This window comes from Dreissena polymorpha, chromosome 9, assembly GCF_020536995.1.
Source record: "Dreissena polymorpha isolate Duluth1 chromosome 9, UMN_Dpol_1.0, whole genome shotgun sequence".
NCBI lineage: Eukaryota > Metazoa > Mollusca > Bivalvia > Myida > Dreissenidae > Dreissena > Dreissena polymorpha.
In genome coordinates this window covers 38,810,688-38,830,035 of record NC_068363.1, presented here as the reverse complement: position 1 = coordinate 38,830,035, position 19,348 = coordinate 38,810,688, and the positions used below count along the sequence as shown (strand labels likewise).

The 19,348-nt window shown below is 39.0% G+C and overlaps 1 protein-coding gene across 1 annotated transcript in view; it reads right to left on the bottom strand.

The window, feature by feature from the left end:
* LOC127844265 (CD109 antigen-like) overlaps positions 1-13,461 on the bottom strand; it is a 47,179-nt gene extending 33,718 nt beyond the window's left edge. The window contains exons 1-5 of the mRNA XM_052374332.1: positions 13,397-13,461; positions 12,339-12,488; positions 11,855-12,038; positions 1,056-1,224; positions 655-725 (exon numbers count right to left, since the gene is read on the bottom strand). Coding sequence (XP_052230292.1) covers positions 655-725; positions 1,056-1,224; positions 11,855-12,038; positions 12,339-12,457 — 543 coding nt within the window. The 5' untranslated portion in view covers positions 12,458-12,488; positions 13,397-13,461. The remainder of the gene's footprint in view (positions 1-654; positions 726-1,055; positions 1,225-11,854; positions 12,039-12,338; positions 12,489-13,396) is intronic.
* Between the last annotated feature and the right edge of the window lie 5,887 nt (positions 13,462-19,348).

The window sequence follows — 19,348 nt, the reverse complement described above, 5'->3', positions numbered from 1 at the left end:
ATGTGGGTGTGGCCTATGTGGGCGGGGTGCCCTAGGGTTGGTAATGGGGCCATGCATAGCTTAGATTGACCGTATTGTCATAAGAGAGGTTCAGTATCAATTTGAAGTGAATCGGTGTAGAAATGAAGAAATTATAGTAAAAGGCAATTTTGGGTGGGCGTGGCCTATGTGGCCACGGCGTCCCAGGTTTGATAATGAGGCCATGCATAGTTGAGATTGACCTTCATAAGAGAGGCTCAGTATCAATTTGAAGTAAATTGGTGCAGAAATGAGGAAGTTAATGTAAAATAACATAAAACAATGAGTGAAAATCTCTGTCCGGGCCCCGCCCCAACCCCCATAACTTTTTATCCAGGGGTCAGATCAAAATTCTGTCACTGTCACCGTCGCACATATGCTCATAGCTACCATGTATGTAAGTTTTAAGGTTCTAGTGCTAACATAATAGTGTAGGAGGAGCAGATGGCCGGGATGGACGGACGCACATCACCACAATGTCCCCACTTTTTCTCCGAACAACGTGGGGATAATGAAGGAACAGAGTATATATGAAATCATGTAATTTAACTAATGCTCTTTTAATATAATCACTATTGTATCATATATAACCAATAGCATAAATTAGCATAACATCTAACATATTTGTATACTTACGTTGACATAGATAGTTAAGCTTCCATACATCGGTGTCATGTCTGGCAAGATGGGAATTACACGAAAATGTACTGCAAAGAATTGGAATAAATCTTAAGACAAGTGAACATGTTCACAACTAACAATGTCACTAAAGTATTCAAAAACATTTATTCAATAAGCAGCTGTTTCAAAAAACTATGCAGAAATTATTAATTGCCATGCAGGTGGCAAAAATGTGTGTAGGTCAATGATGAGAACTTTAACAACTACAAAAAAATATTCAAAATCATTAAAAACAAAACATAGATTAACTGCATCAAAAAGTTTCTGTTCATATAATTGCAGTTATCATAAATTGACAAAAGCATCAATATCATTGGCAATGGCTTATCGTGATGCATACTCAATGTGATTCTTACCTGTCTGGCCCTGTCTATAGATGGGTTTGCTCATCTGGATGAACACGGAGGCCTGCTTAGCGTCAAACTGTAAGTCGGTCTCGTTGAAGAAGGCGTAGCCACCTTGTCCACCATCCAGCATTCCCTCAACCTTCAGCTTGTATTTCCCATCCTGAGCATTGGCTGGCATCTGTGGAATCATGATAATACTTCGTGTAACTTTTCATTCTTTTGTTCTCATACAAGTCTTAGGGAAGTTTTTTACAGAAATTTTTTGTCACATTTAATGTATAGAAACATTCAACCATATTTTCAATCAAATAAGTTATGTAGACAATCAATTATTAAAATTTATATTTCAGTGGTAAAGAAAAGCATATTCAGGTAGGTGCATAATGTTTGACCTTTTACCTTTGTGTGACCTTTACCTCTGCCCATGGAGTGATACCTGCTCCTCATGGAGAGCATTTGTGTTAAATGATTTAAAATTGCATTTCAAATGAGGAAGTTACATTCCAGGCGATTATTATTCTTGTCCAAAATAACCATTTGACTAATGAGGCAGGCGTTGCAAGCAACAAGTTGTATTATAATGGTGGTCATTTTGGGTGAGTTGTTTTAAAATTTCTATGATGAATGATGACATAACAGTGCAGAAAACTTGGCCCCATGCACAATGTACACATGCATGCAAATATACTCCGCCATTTGACTACTATATCGCCCTTTCTGCAAGCAAGCTCAACAACAAGAGCACCGCCTTGCGGGTGCAGACCGCTCATCTATTTTCTTTTTAAAGGTGAAGGGACTCTCAATTTCAATGACAATGGAGGGAGGGGTGGAGTGAAGAGGAGTGTATAGTGTGGGGGTGTGGACATTTATTAATTTATTACATTATCTTCCAAAAATGCGGAAAAAATGCACTAAGCGAACTAAGTAAATAACTAAGTACTAGTCATTCAATTACGTCACTATATGAACGAAGGGATTATATCAGAGAACGCAAAATGTAAAAGAAACCTGTATGGAACAAACAAGAATCATGATCATAGAAAAAGTTATTGTACGGGGAACATTGACTTTGAAAAAAAAGTGGGCATTTCGTGTTTTAAAGAGGCTAGTTGCATGCAAAGGGGGGGGGGGGGGGGGGGGTTTGGGATGGTTTGGGTGAAGTCTATTGTGGTATTTCAGGTAAGAGTAGTTTTGTCAATGTATCAATCAAATCTAATCATAAATAAAGAAGTTATGGCAATTTTAGCAAAATTTAATAATTTGACCTTGAGAGTCAAGGTCATTCAAAGGTCAAGGTAAAATTCAACTTGCCAGGTACAGTAACCTCATGATAGCATGAAAGTATTTGAAGTTAGAAAGCAATACCCTTGATACTTTAGAAGTAAAGTGGATCGAAACACAAAATTTAACCATATATTCAAAGTTACTAAGTCAAAAAAGGGCCATAATTCCGTAAAAATGACAACCAGAGTTATGCAACTTGTCCTTTTACTGTACCCTTATGATGGTTTGCGAGTAGGGATGGCAACGAATACCGATATTGGTATTCGGATATTCGGTCATCCTTCCGAACGAATATTCTGATATTCGGTCAACATCTGTTAGAAAAAAATCAACTATGTTTACCGTACCATTACTCCATGAATTCTACTTTCGTTTTTACCGGAAGTTCCCCGGAAGTGACTAAATATTGACACAGCATTGCCGTCGCTTATTGTTAAAATTGAATGACGAAAACTGTTTTTAAACTTTTAATATTGTAAATCAACAATAGAACGAGAAACATAATATTTACATGACGACAAAACAATTACATAACAAAACAGTTAGATCTATAAATAATTTAAGCTAAACTTAAAGACAGTATTTACATAGCGAACACGTGCTTTAATATTGTACATCAACAATAGAACGAGAAACATAATATTTACATGACGACAAAATAATTACATGACAAAACAGTTAGATCTATAAATAATTTGAACTGAACTTAAACGTTTTATTTACATAGCGAACACATGCAAACAAAACAAATTTTCTTAAGTAAAATTCATTTTAATTATTAAATACTTACCTGTTATCTCTAGCTTACCCCTTTCCAAGGGAGTTATTTCATCCGGAAAATATTCAAGCGCTGGGAATCGTCCACCTCTATAAGAATCCAAATCAGGTTAAACATAGTACAATGCAACCTAACAGGAAATCAAGAACCACAACTCATCTTTCCTTTACGCAAACATAAAAAGGCGATGAGCGGGGTGGGAGGTGGGACTTACCGATAACAGGTAAGTATTTAATAATTAAAATGAATTTTACTTAAGAAAATTTGTTTTAATATCATAAATACGTTACCTGTTATCTCTAGCTGATTTTGCAGCTGCGGCGGGAAGGTTCGCATATTTTTTCCCATCACAGCAAAACCCATATAGAGGGTTTACAGCCAGAGATAGTAGAATCAAGTCCTCTTATAATCTTTGTTAGTACAGTATAGTACTTAATTCTCGGATGGCACCAGTGTACTTACGCCATAGAAGAAACTACAGTTTGAGCCACTACAAGAGGACCCAACTTATACAAATTGTATTGTTGGCACTCAAGAGAACGAAGATAAAAAGAGGAGAAGGTGGTCGGATTCCTCCAGAAAGCAGCTTGAAGCACTTCAGATAGTGGGGTCTGATTAATATAAGCCCACGAAGCCGAAAGAGCTCTTAATTCATGCGGTCTTATCTTAAACAGGGATAAATCCCTCGATGAAAGAGAAGAATAAGCTTTCCTTATAGTCGAGGCTATCCAACGAGAAATAGAAGCCGCAGACACATCGCCCCCCCCTTTTAATGGAATGAAAAGTCTCTTGCGAGAACCTCGAATAGACTTTACCTTTTTAAGGTAGAACTTCAAAGCCCTGACCGGGCAAAGGAGTCTATCATCATCTTCATGTCCACAAGTTCTAGATAGACTTGGAACTTTGAAGGGTTTGGAAGCCATAGAGGGGAGTTGATTTTTAGCAAGGAATCCTGACTGACACAACAATGTAACAGAACCATCAGAAGAGTCAAAACGAAGATGACTATCCTCGATAGAAAGAGCATGAATTTCACTTCTCCGTTTGGCTGAAGCCATAGTAAGAAGGAAAACGGTCTTCCATGTTAGGAATTGTAATGAAGCCTGATCAAGAGGTTCATAGGGAGCCTTAATAAGGGAACCAAGCACACAAGCTAAATCCCATTTAGGAGCAAGTGTACGAGATACAGGACGACTAAGTTCCATAGCTCGAACAAGTTCTGAAATAGCTGGATCAGCACAGACTTGTGAAGACTTAGTGAAAGCCAATGTATGCGAAATCATAGATCTGTATCCTTTGATGGAACTAAGAGAAAGTTTCTTATCATCAAAAAGATAAATGAGAAAATCCGCTATTCGTCTAGCAGAGGGATTGAGGGGATTAATTTTCCCTCGAAAACACCAATTGGAGAAGAGTTTCCAACGAGCATCATAGACTGCTCTGGTGGATTTTCTCCTTGCCGAAGCAACGAGGGTTGAAGCCCTGACAGAAAAACATTTCTTCTGCAAAGATTGCCTGATAACGGCCAGACGTGTAAGTGGAACATTTTTGGGTCCGCATGTAGTCTGCCGCTTTGAGACAGAAGATCTGACCTGTGAGGAAGATTCCTGGGATAATCGTACAGGAGACTGAGAAGATCGTTGAACCAAGATCTTCTGGGCCACCAAGGGGCAATCAGGAGTATCCTGCAAGAGCTCACCCTGATTTTCCCCAATATTTGGGGAATTAGAATGGGTGGGGGATAGGCGTAAGCGTCCAGTTGGTCCCATGCGAACGAAAGCGCGTCGATTGCCCACGCTGGTGGATCGTAAACTGGACTCACATACAGAGGAAGTCTGTGATTGTGTCTGGTTGCAAATAGATCGACCAGGGGATAACCGAACTTGAAAAAGATCTGGTTGGTCACTTCTTGATGAAGTGTCCACTCCGATGGAAGTAACTGGTGTTTGCGAGACAAACCATCCGCCAGGGCGTTGAGGCGACCTGGTATATATTTTGCCAGCAGATGAATGTTGAGTGTTTTGCAAAGAACAAGTAATTTTCTGGTTTCCAGATACAGGGATTGAGAATGTGTTCCCCCCTGTGCCTGGATGTAAGCCACCACAGATGTGTTGTCTGTTGACACCATCACACAAGAGTCTCGAAGATGTGATTGGAAATGAGATACAGCTAGAAATACTGCTCGCATTTCTAGATTGTTGATATGAAGGTGAGATTCCTGATGAGACCACAACCCTGAAATTATCAGACTGAGAGGTTCCAGGTGAGCACCCCACCCTTCCTTGCTCGCATCCGTTATTAGATATAATGACGGTTGCGGGGGAAGAAGGGGTACTCCTGCCAACAGAGTCTCCTCGTCTAGCCACCACTGAAGATGAGACCTTAAGGAGGGAAGGATTGGAATCTGTGTTAATAGATTGCCTGGAGACCATTTCCAACAAGCTGAGAGATAGTGCTGAAGAGGACGTAGGAAGAGACGTCCCAACTGCACAAAGTCTGCTACTGAGCTCAGGATACCGTTGAGAGAGAGGAATTCTTGAGCTGTTATATGAGATTGGGACAAAACCCAGTTGACCTTCATCAGAAGGTCTGATATACGTTGAATAGACACTCTGACCCGATTGATGTGGGTCAAGAAATTCATTCCCACAAACGTAAAGTCCTGTGAAGGAATGAGGTCTGATTTGTCTGCATTGAGAAGGAGCCCTAACGAGAGGAGCTCCTTCCAAGAGAATTCTAGGTTGTACAGAAGCAATTGACGATCGAGCTGGTGTAAGAGCCAGTCGTCGAAATACTGAAGAAGAATAATCCCGTGAACTCTGAGGTGTGATCCGACTGCCGACATTAGTTTGGTAAAAACTCGTGGGGCTGTCGCGACTGGTAGACTTGGCCTTGAAAGGCGAATCGCAAGTACTTTCGGTAGTTGGGATGTATAGGAACATGGAAGTAAGCATCTTCCAGATCCAAAGACACCCCCCAGTGCAGGGGTTTGATGGATTCCCGTATGAAAGAAGGAGTCTCCATTTTGAAAGTTGGTTTGAGGAGATACATGTTGAACACTTTTAAATCTATTACTGGTCTCCAGGAACCATTTTTCTTTTGAACAAGAAAAAGACGACTGTAAAATCCTGGAGAATAAGGATCTTGAACCATTTCTACCGCCTGTTTTTCCAAGAGCCCGAGAATGGACTCTGGAATATGTGGATGCCGAGATACCAGCTCTATAGGGACGCGAGAAAGTGGAGGCCTTTTTTCGAATTGAAAAGTCAGGCCTTTTGTCACAAGAGAATGAACCCATGCGTCTGAAGTAATTTGAAGCCATCGATTTGAGAAGTGGAAAAGTCTGGCCCCGACTGGTATTTCCGGCATCGGAGGTTGTGGCGGTAGAAAGGGAAGGGACCTAGGGCTGATAAGCAGGAGGTGCGCCCCTGCCGGTAGAAGGTTTGAAATTCCTCTGTCCCGGCTTGGGTTTGCCCTTTTTCCCAGAATCTTTATTAGAAGACTTGTGTGACAAAGAAGGTCTGTTATAGGAAGACTGCCTATTAGGACCTGACCGTGGATTAAAAGAAGGCTTTTTAGAGAAAAGGTTATTTCTCTTAGCCGTCTTGAATGCTGGAACTGCTGGTGGCCTAGAAGCAGGATGCTTAAAGACCCCTTGGCGTTGTCCAGAGTTGTTTCTAGCTAAAGAAGCATGAAGTTGGTCATCCTTGTCAGCTGTGATTGCTTCTTGTATCCTTCCACCAAAAAGAAACCCTGATGTGAGAGGAGCTGTTCTGAGCGAGTTCATACCAGGTTCCAACAGAAAATCTTTAGGTAAAGAAGTAAGGATAAGATCTCTACGAATCCTTAGCATCTCGGACATTGAAGAAGCAGAAGTGTGAGATAAGGCCAGTGTGGTCCGTGAGAGATGAATTAACAAATCACGGAGTTCCTCCAGAACAGATTCCGACCAATCACACACCATTTGTAAAATTGTCGCTAGCATGAAGTCAATTTGGTTAGTCAAACCTAATGATCTACGTTCCCTCATTTCCCAAGTTTCCAACATTGAAAACGGAACAGAAACTGAATTGGAACCACTTGGCATTACAAGAGATAGCTTGCTTATGTCCGGATCTGGAACCGGAAGTTTTGAAAAATCCAACCCAGATGTTGCATGTGGTACAGGAGGTTTGTAACTTTTACTACCTTCCTGGTGTTTTGGATCAGCTAGTTCCTTAGGAATTTTCCATGTTTCTCCTCGTTTTGGAATAGTCTTATTAGCTGATTCCAATGATTGAAGAACAGATAGAACAGTAGAACCAATGGGAAGTCGTGGGTCAGGACGAGCCGTCGACTTAATAACCCTGTTGGGATCAAATGTACGAAAAAGTTGTTCTGTCACAGAAATCGTCGCATTTGAGGACAGTTCAGCAGGTCTTGGACAGTAATCTTCACCAAGAGTACGAAACATCAGTTCATAGATCTGACCAATCGGAGCTAAATATTGATCCGTCTCAACATTAGATTCTGCATCTGAATCAGCCTCACTCTCTACAACACCAGCGGTTTGTATAGAATCAGCAGGAACAGAAGTGAGAATATCTTGTACCGGATTGTAATTGTCTGGTAACAGCGAATGATCATCCCCGACGTCAGTAAACTGATAATGTAAACCGGAAGAAGGTAAATTATCAGCATTGACCGGTACAAAATGTCCCGCCGAATTCTGTATCCATAGTGTATCAGGATTCGACAGGGTAGCTGTAGGGGGTACACGACTAGATACTGTAGATGATACCCGTGGTGTTGACACTGACGCCGTAGTAGTGAGATGAGCTCCTGAAGATGTAATACGTGTGGCAGTCAACGTTGGAACCAACACATTTGGCATGGAAACATGCGATTCCATAACGGAACACGATGGTGAACGACTATACGTATGGTAAGTCCGATGCTGTCTACGTGAACGTTGCCGACGTCCTCGTTTCCTGCAATGTCGAGATCTGGATCGGCTGCGCTGTCGAGATGTGGATCGGCTGCGATGTGATAGAGATTTTTTGGAATACCGTCTCCGTGAGTGACGACGTGATCGCTTATGAGCGCCGCGACGATGATAACTGCTCGACGAAGAAGAGCGTGTCCGATGTCCACTCCTTGATGAAGACGATGTATTCGACGACGAATCGGATGTAGAAGAATACGCCGATGATGAAGACCGAGTTCTTCTTGACCGGCGATTGGTGTTATCGGTGGCAGGCCCAACTGATGACTGTTGACCTGTGACCGGACCGGACCGGTGACCGGACCGGTGACATGACCGGTGACCGGACCGGTGACCGGTCGGTCATATTATGACCGGTTACGTCACCGGACAAAGACCGTAGAATGGCGGCTGCCATGTGGTCTGACATTGATCCAGTCGTTCCATGATCAATGTCGCCGGTATGCATGGTGTGAGTCATAAGATCTGATGACGATCGACTGACAACAACACCATCTTGCCCGGTACCCGGTGACTGACAAAACCGCTGGTCATCCTTGACCAGTGGAGTCACCGGGTAATCAACGTCGGATGGAGGTTCGTTGCGTTTGCGGCTGATCGATGTCCTCCGGCGACCTGCTTTTGTCCATACGTCGTAAGCCCACAAATCGCAAACCGCACATTTGTTATTAAATGTGCAACCGGTACATGCCAAGCAAGTATCGTGGGAATCCCACCTTGCTTTGATATGACCACAAGAACCTCTATCCTGTAAGTTCATTCTGAAATAAAAGAAACAGAAAGAACCTACAAAAAAACAAATTAATGATTATAAATTCAAATAAAAAGTTAAACCACAAAATGTAAACACAAAGAACGCTGTCCAATTGACCTCAATTACTTATTGGGGAATAGGCACGAATTCCTCGTGGTTCACGTGCTCATGACGTCATGTACATGAGCGACGATGCAAACAAAGAAACCCAGCAAAAGCAGAAATATGACAATTACTGCAACAAAAAGTATAGAAATATAAACCGAATGATACAAATAAAAGATAAATAAACTTTATCCTTTTAAACTCCGCCAAAAACACAGTGAAAAGAACACATAAGCCCTGAGCCTAAAATAGGCTTTGCACATGGTTTTATCCGGAAAGGAAAGATGAGTTGTGGTTCTTGATTTCCTGTTAGGTTGCATTGTACTATGTTTAACCTGATTTGGATTCTTATAGAGGTGGACGATTCCCAGCGCTTGAATATTTTCCGGATGAAATAACTCCCTTGGAAAGGGGTAAGCTAGAGATAACAGGTAACGTATTTATGATATTAAAACACCGTTGCCACATTTAAAAGTCACTCGGATCGGCGTCACTGGGCACATGAACATTGTTCTTATTTAAAAACACGATTGCGTCGACCAGATCACTGGCGAGTCTATTTCTTAGTTTATTGATGAGCAATCCAGTGGTTGATAATATGCGCTCAAATGGCATAGAAGTTGCAGGTACATATAGAACACTCCTAGCAACATACGCGACTTTCGGAAATCCGCTCTCGTGACGTTTCCACCAGTCAAGAGGTTTAGCGGTTGGCTCCATTTTCACAAGCAAATATCTCTGAAGTTCGTCAGAATTCTCTTGCTCGGTTAGAGGTTGAGTAAATTATTTTCTAAAAGCTTTTTTGATTGGACAACGTGATTATAACCATACGATCTTTTTTGTTTTTCACACCAAGTCGGCACTTCCTTTACTTATTTAATCTTTTATCATGTTAAATGTAATTCGAGTTATTAGATCAAGACGGGTCGGTGTTTTAATTGCCATACGGTCTTATTTGTTTTTTTTACACCAAGTCGGCTTTTCCTTTACTCATTTACTCTTTGATAATTTTAAATGTAATTCGAGTCATTGGATCAAGTGCAGGTCGGTGTTTTGATTGCCGATGCGATTAGAACCTATCATAATTTTGACACAAAGTGACTGTCTTTGTTAGGCAATTAGCGGGATTTATGACCGGTATACTGTCATCACCATAGCGACGAATTATCCGGACTAAACATTATGACACGAGGAACGACTTTTTGTACAATGTTTGAAGCAAATTTCACGAATACAAAGTCTTTGAAATTACTCGATTTTTTTATTTTTTTCTTCCGAATATTCGATTCGGAAAATAGTATCCGAATATTCGGTCCGGGACCGAATATTCGGATATTCGGATATTCGTTGACAACCCTATTTGCGAGTGTTCCAAGTATGAAAGCAATATCTATGATACCTTAGGGGTTAAGTGGACCAAAACACAAAACTTAACCAAATTTTAAATTTTCTAAGTATAAAGGGCCCATAATTCCGTCCAAATGCCAGTCAGAGTTACATTACTTTGCCTGCACAGTCCCCTTGTGATAGTTAATAAGTGTTGCAAGAATGAACGCAATAGCTTTGATACTGTAGGAATAAAGTGGACCTAAACACAAAACTTAACCAAATTTCTAATTTTCTAAGTATAAAAAGGGCACATAATTCTGTCAAAATGCCAGTCAGAGTTACATAACTTTGCCTGCAAAGTCCCTGTATGATAGTTAGTAAGTGTTGCAAGTATGAAAGCAATAGCTTTGATACTTAAGGAATAAAATGGACATAAACACTAGTGCTGCAACAATACGCCAAAAACCGTATTGCAATATATTGTCAGTTCAAAAACCCGTATTGCAATATATCGCAATATATTGCTAACTTGTACCAAAATTATAACTTGCCAATTACCCGATAATCCCATAAATTCCAATTTTAAAGCAAATTCTGGTAAATATTTCCTATAAATGTGCTCAAGAATAATAAGAAACACAAACATTCGCAAATTTTCTTAAGTATCAAATACATTTTTGAAATTGTTACTATTTAAAGATGTGATGAAATAACGTCCAACCGGGGCGTTTTTCCCACTGAACACGCGTAATTCAGCTGATGTGATGTTCCCGTTTTTATACAACACAAAATACACCCATACTTTCCATGCGACATTCTACATGTCTGTATAATTTTCGCGCGCTTTTTATTGAGACAAAGGATAAAGCACTTTTTATTTGACGCTATAATTTTTTATTGCTTTAGCATTCAAATTTGGAAGCGTGTTTCCGAAATTCGGATTACAAATAATGCTCAAATCAGAATCGAATGAAACATTTACAGCTGTGCGCAATTAATTCAACGATAATCTGTTCAAAAGCATCGAATGAATGCTCCCATGGATGTAACAACGCTTCTCCGTATAATACACTTTTTAGAATGCTATTTTTACGTAAAAAATAATTTACACTGCTTTGTTTTGTTTACCTTTTTATCATTATTTCGGATGGCTTTTCTGGACGAAATGTGAGTGAATTTTTGTAAAATTTTCGTACCGGTATGATGAAAATCATATCGCAATACAATATGCGGATTGCGTATTGCGATATATACCGGTATATTGTTGCAGCCCTAATAAACACAAAACGTAACCAAAATTTTCAATTTTCTTAGTATAAAAAAGGGCACATAATTATGTCAAAATGCACGCCAGAGTTATCTAACTTTGCCTGCCCAGTCCCCGCATGATAGTTATTAAGTGTACCAAGCTTGAATGCAATAGCATTGATAATTTTTGAGAAAAGTGGACCTAAACGCAAAACTTAACCGGACGCCGACGCCAACGTGATGACAGATGAGCTAAAAATGCTAGTCTTAAAATCCTCTTTCAGTAAAATTCAGTTCATAAAATTTCTTGCAATCAAGTAGCTTACCAACATCTGCATAATTCGACTTCCTGGCTGATCAAATTGCATCAATGTTTCAGCAAATTCTGTGTTTCCTTTAATTATGGAGACCCTCAGGCTGATTTCACTGTACTCCAGTCGCAGGATTGTTGCAAAAATCTGGAACACTTGGTTGGGTCTCACTTTCCTAGGTGCCATTATTATGTATGTCCTAAAAGAATCGAAATGTTTTAGAGTTGTAATATTTTATGGATCACCTCTAAATTGAATCAAGTACTCCATTATATACTCTGCATTTTAACAAACGTGTATCACTGCTACATACATCATTTGAGCTTCTGATCATCTATTTATATCAATCCACCTGCAATCATTGAAAAAATGACAATCAGCTATTGGGAATAATAGTGTCAATCTTTAATCATGTTAATGCGAACTGCAACCCATTGAGTGCAGCATCCGTCTTTTACACGTGAATTCTTCTTTTGAAAACTCAAAGAAATTAACTTACGGTGCTCTTTCCACTTGGTAGCCATTTGTATTCTGAATTATTTGTTCCCTTGTTTGGGCATCTGCACTACCCAGAAGAACAGCCAGTAAACATACTGACCACGGAAGTAAAAACCTCATGTTGTTTACTATTGGGGACTCATGAAGTCCACTGAAAATAGTGGGAAAAACATTGAAAATTTGTACCAAATTAAGTTGTGATTTGCACTACTTAAGTTGATATTTCACATTTTTACATAAAAATTCACAAGATATTAAAGAAAAGTGTGCACTTGATATATCTAAACACATCAGATAAAAGAATCTTGTCTTAGATTATTTTCTGTTTCAGTTACTATTACCACTTTTTTTAACCACAAACACATGTTTTAAAGAAATGATATGCAACGCATTATTTAAAAAAACAAATACAAACGAAGTGCTTTATTTTTCACGTCAGTATCATGGTTTGACATTGTGTAAGTATTTAATTGGCTACAAAATAGATCCTTCATATAAAAACAATAGACAAAATAACATTAAGTTAATAGGCTCCAAAGCCAGATATTTTCCGGTCAGAGCTCTGACATACACAATCAGGTGGTTATTCTTATCCTTGGTATATGGTGTGATGCATAAATGTTTTTTAAATTAAGATAGTTCACAGAGTATCTTGCAAATAGTACAAAATCAAAACAAGCCAAAAAAACATGTTTCATCTGCAAATTTCATTGGTATTTCATTTGGTTTATAACACTCTTATTTTCAAACATAATTGTACGCTAAACAAGAAGACAAATGCATGCAATATTAACAAATCATTGAAGAAGACTGCACCGAAAGCAAGTAGGTAACAATCGTGCAATTCCTTCACTTCCGCGATTCATTTAGCCGCCATTTTGACCAGGTAAACAACGCTTTGACATGTACGGTACATTTAAAGAGTTCTCAAAATCTAACACTTGTGAATTACAGAATTGCAGTGTTTCACAATTTTCTTTACTCGATCATTTACTGCTACTGCGGTCATCGAATCAAATATTCGATTTAGTTCTATCAAAATCAGAAATTATTGTTTACCTTGATTTGAATACCTGTTGAATGAGTCGTATCTGAGACTTGTTAATTTCCGGATTGGTAAAGTGTAAACCAGTCATACAATAGGCGACATCACACTATATAATCTACAACAGGAATGTACTGATGTTGGCATAGTTTTACGTCGTTTGGAAGTAGGTTTCGGAGCGTGAAAATATACAACTATCGGTGTTAACCCGTATAAGAAAATATAAGCTTATGTAATGTCAAGTTGCAACATTGTTCATTGAGTAACAGTACAATTAATTATGATAGTGAACATATTAATAAAAGGGGTTATCTTCACAGAAGAAAAAATGTCATGTGAAATGTTTTCACTCAAAATACTATAATGTAAAACACTTCATAGAAATATATAATTTGTTTGCATCAACCGGGAATCGAATCCTATTCCTCGAGAGAAAAATCGAAAATGCTACCACAGAGGAGGACTCCGGATTTTGAAATTAACGTATTTAAAACACTTGGTGGCTAGAAGTAAACTTTGCGACCAAAATATCTACAAAAAAGAGGCTAAAGCGCTTTATTACTGCACAGAGTTTAATTAATAATTATTTATGAATGACCCGATATATATTTTTTTATTGGTCATGATTTCGAATTTGTATATAAATTCAAAGTTTATTTACAAGTCCATCAGCTTCATCACGAGTGCATGTACATCAGTGGACCTAACTGGTAATGAATTCAACTAGCTTACACCTATTCATTAAACTGGATAGATATTCCTTCGGGTGATTGGTCGCTTTTCAGTTCGCTTCCTGGATAGAACCAGTACTTGTCGTATGTGAGGCAAAATACGCCTAAAATACAGTTTGGATCGACCCCGTGACCCCGTTTTCCCCGAACAGACATAGTATCCAGCCCGCTATGACGACCTTATTAAAATGTTTGATTGTTTGTTCGAATGTTTTTAATGAAGTCATATACATTCTTTATAATCTATTTACTGTTTTTATTCATGTTCAACTCCGCCAAGGACGGTCCCAAGCCCGACTGAAAATGGAGGAGGGTTCGGCGTAGGGCCAGCTACCTTACTATGTCAAAACCTTATTGCTCCAGACACGTCAAAAAGCAAAACAACATACATCGCGGACCTGGGAAATAACGACCTCGAGCTGAACGGCGTAGTACGCCGGGCAGTGAAAGCGAAAGTCAACCGGAAACAGTCAGGACGAAGACCTTCGTCTTTACTCAGGACTACCACCAACATCTTTCCGGCAAAAAAGTGGCCACATATATAATGAAGTTCAACTTAACCATCCTAGTTATCAGCTAATAAAGATTTACTGGTTCTTGCCTGTAGCGACGGACTACTTGCGAGTTACTGCTGTTCTCGGGGTATGAGCAGGTGGATGCAGCAAACACTCAGGCAGTGGCCCTGATGCTTTCCAATCTCTCACACAGGGCCCTCTATAGGTGGTAGTCGCACGGACCACTGTTCATGACAGCCTCTCTCCAAAGGCGAAGGCGATCACCATGAACATTATCAAGTGCTACGCTCTGAAGAATGGCAATACAGAGGAAGAGAAGGACAAAGTTTTCATCAGACTGTCAACCATCATACACGGCAGATTTAAGAGTAAACAAATCATTATAATGGGTGACGTCAACGGAAGATCGTCAAGGGAATGTGGAGATCACGGGACAGCAAGTGCTTTGCAATATGAATGACAACGGTGAGAGATTTGCCGACCTTTGCGCCTAAGGTAACCTGGTCATAAGAGGAAGCGTTTTCCATCAGAACAGGGAACACGGGTGTCAACAGACATGTGAACGGAGAACCAGATCGACTTTCTGTGCATCTTAAGGAAGTTTTGCTCTTCTCTCCAGGATGCACGCGTCAAGCAAGTATCGGACCTTGCTTCCGACCATAATCTCCTTCTTGTCGCCCGCTTGAAACTGAAGATACAAAAGAATAACTGCACATCAGGGGGGGGGGGGGGGGGGGGGGGGGGGGGGGGGTCCAGCCAGCTCAAGCGTTACAACATCGCTATCCTAAAAGAAAGCTTGCAGCAAGAGGAAATCAATGTCAATCCCTCCAACAAGGAGCTACTTGAGTAAGAGACGATAGAGCAGTAGTGGCCGACAGTGAAAAAAGCAGTAATCTCAACATGTCAAGTAGTACTGGGCCCTAGGTCGCACACCCACAAAGAGTGGATGTCAGCAGGGATCCTACATACATTGAAGAAATAAGAGGAAATAAAGAAAGTGTCAACAAGTGCAGAACAAAGCAAAAGAACAATATGAGTACACAGACGCGAATATGACATCAAGCGAAGTATAACAACAGACATACAGAGTTAAATTGAGATGAAACAGGACCTGACGAGGCAGTACGCAAAAACAGAACCAATGACATATACTTCGTCACCAAGTGGATAGCAGGAAAGTATGCAGGAGCAGGAAAGCTCCTGCGAACCCATCGGAGATAAAGCCAGCTACAAACAATCTGCAAATCAAGTACTTTGTTCAAACGAACGAAAATATCCACAGCGCCATTACACAATTGAAGAACGACAAGTCGGCAGGACCTGACAGCATACCGTTATTATTATGATCTAAGTGTGAATGTAACGCCGAGAAGGGCACGTGTACTTTGCCGGATGACCTGTCCCTCGGACAAAGTTTTATAATATAAAAGAAAATGATACTTCTTTTTATAATATATACTTTAACAACAAAAAATCCTACCAAATCTGGAAGGATTTTCTTGTGATGGTAGAGATTGTATGCGATAGCAAGGACATACAACTCTGGGTGGCGATTGAAAAATGATGGCTTATATAGGCCAAACCGGTCTTGAGTGTAAGTTGATTTAAGGAAAGTCGCCAACAAAAAAGAACTACTAAAGATCTATCTATAAAAATCGTGGCTCGCGGCTCCGAGATTTCAGCCACGTGAGAAAGTTACGTGCAGCATCTTATGATAATATTATCTACACATAATCATGCTCTTAATCCACAAAAGGGATATGGTCTCCCTTGGAGAGAATGCGTTTGCGCCTCTATCGCAGATGTGTATTCAAATGTTTATTGCCTTGCTAATATTATTTATCCGTAATAACTGAATGTAAAATCTATGTATTTGTTTCCTGATTTATATTTTATCTTAAATTAACACTTTATTTGGAAATTGTAATTAATAAATAGATAAGTTTATGAAATATAGAGAACAGCGACGGAACAGTTCAATATAAATTCATAAATTTGATTTCTGAAATTCAGCCTTTAGATTTTTATATTTATTTTAAAATGATAATTAATTTAATTAAAAAAAACAGGTTAAGGCAAGGGCAGATAAGAACTTTTCAATAACATAGTCTGCCTCGGCCTGGAGTATAGATTCGCAATTGAATGTCATCTGAACAACTTCAGCAAAGATCTATCACGAAACAGTGTATACATGTATATAGATCTTTGACTTCAGTTACAATCGTTGTAATCAAAGATCTATAAAGAAACCGTGTATTTATATATATTTGGCTAAATTAATTAGTTTCGGCTATAGTTTTGCATATAACTAAAAAATTGATATTCAAATATGAAGTTGAGGACATGGCAGATGTGCTCTTGTTGGTAAACAAGAAAATGTGCATCAGTCTGAAATCGTATAAAGATTCGCCAACGAATACCCCCGAGATTATTTACGTTGAAATAAAAAAGTACATTGTATATAACCTTTTAAATGATATGTTAATCAAAAGTATTTATAAAGAAACAATAAAGTATTAGGCGCCGGCAGATACCGCGGCATGTATTTTTAAATAGTCTACTCACCTTGAAATCTTTGAAAGTTCTGCTAAAGAATGTGTCCGGAACTATTTCAGCTAAAATCACTAACTTCTGTTGCGGCTGTAGATTATTATGTATCCTTTAAAATTATATTATTGTAAGAAATACTTATAAAGAAATAGTAAAATGTATGCACAGGCAGGTATGTACTTTTCAATAAGTCTGCATCGGTCTGAAATGTTACGATGTTACGCTAATGGATATTTTAAGTGCATTTTAAGTTAAAATAACAAATTTTTTATATTTAGCTATAGATTTTTGTATATAACATTTCCATATAGAAGATTTAATAAAGATATAATACAATTTTCGTAAAAAGGCAAGTATGTTGTTTAAAACAGTCTCACTCGGTCTGAAAGCTCTAAAAGGATTGTTATTTTATACCGCCGAAAATATTTTAAGTTAAATCATAAAGTTATAGACTATAGATTTTGGTATCATCTTTGTACTCATTCTTTATCCATAATTTCCAAAAAAGGAATAATAACGTGTGATGCAATGGCGTATTGAAATGTGTACAAAGTATGTATTTGTGTATTTAACCCATTTATGCCTAGCGTCCTGAAAAAAGGACATTGCAAACAGCGTAAACCCAGATGAGACGCCGCATAATGCGGCGTCTCATCAGGGTCTACACTGTTCGCTTCAACGAAATTCTGTAAGAAATATTCTAAAAATAGAAATAAATATACCAGACATCCCTAATTTTGGAAATAAATTGATCCAATTTTGAAGGATGGGAGAGTCCACTGGGCATAAATGGGTTAAAGATCTTTGGTTCTATTACAGGGTGCAGGATAACGTGACTTTGTGGGAACCGGTAAGATCGAGGTAACTTTTTAAAACAATTTTTCTTAAGAGTTTCAACTCAAGTGCATAAGACAGATTTTTTTGCTGCTTATGGTAGTGTCAAATACATCAGCATTACTTTATTTAATAAGCACGTGTTCTTGTTCAAAAAGTATATATACACTGCATTCATTTATACGGTTATGCTTGACGCAACGTGACATTTTGTCACCGATTTCAGACGTATTCAAGGATTTATTCTTATAAATGATATCGACACAAACTGCAAGAAAAACTGTCTTTTATGCACTAAAGTTTTGTGCAAATGAATTTTAATAACTTGAATTATTTGCAAAAATAAAGTCATACACGGTGTGTTTACATTCTGTCCAACCCGTGTGGAAACCCCTTAAAACACCGTTGATTCTGCACCCTGATTACGACATTGCCGAAGCGCGTGATAACGCCAGAGGGCCGAGCAATTACACGAGCTCTTTTGCAGTCTTTCATTGGTGCTTCCAATCTTTGTTAATTGAAAGATCTTTGGAACGACAAATATACCCGTCAGAACGACCAAAGGGCTTCAATACAACACTTTGACATGAGTCGCACTATTTGTCGTTCTGGCGGTATATTTGTCATCTTGTCGTGTTGGCTATCTTCAAACCGACCAACACGACAACTAGAATTTAGAAGCGACAAAAACCACGCCAAAAAAGGCGCCGATGCGACTATTATGATATTTGTCGCTATTAATTTTGCTTCGGGTGGGTATATTAGTCGTTCCGGCGCGTTTGCGACTTTCAGGTCGACAACTGTCACACTTTTCCAACCTCCGCGCAAATATTTGATGGGACCAGCATGTATATCATAGCATGGAACGACAACTCTGCGTGGAGATTGACAATTGTCGCACAAGCGCGCATTTTTTTCGTTATGGCGGGTATATTTGTCGTTCGGTAATTTGGCGTGTTGGTTACCATCTTCACACTCGCAAACAAGTCAGAACGATATGGCAGAAATCAGCAACCATAACGTGCACATTGATTTAAAGGGGCCTTTTCACGTTTTGGTATATTGATAAAATTAAAAAAAAATGTTTCAGATTCTTAAATTTCGTTTTAGTTATGATACTTGGGAGGAAACTGTAATACTGAACATTTACCATGCTCTAAGATATCCATTATATGCATCTTATTAGGCGATTTAAAAATCTGAAAATGATAACGCGTGGCAACGCGAAACGATTTAATAATGTGGAGAGTTCTGTTGTTGTCGTTATATTTTGTAACACTACGAGGATTGCGTATATAAAGTATAAAATATATCACCAACTGTATGTGCACGGATG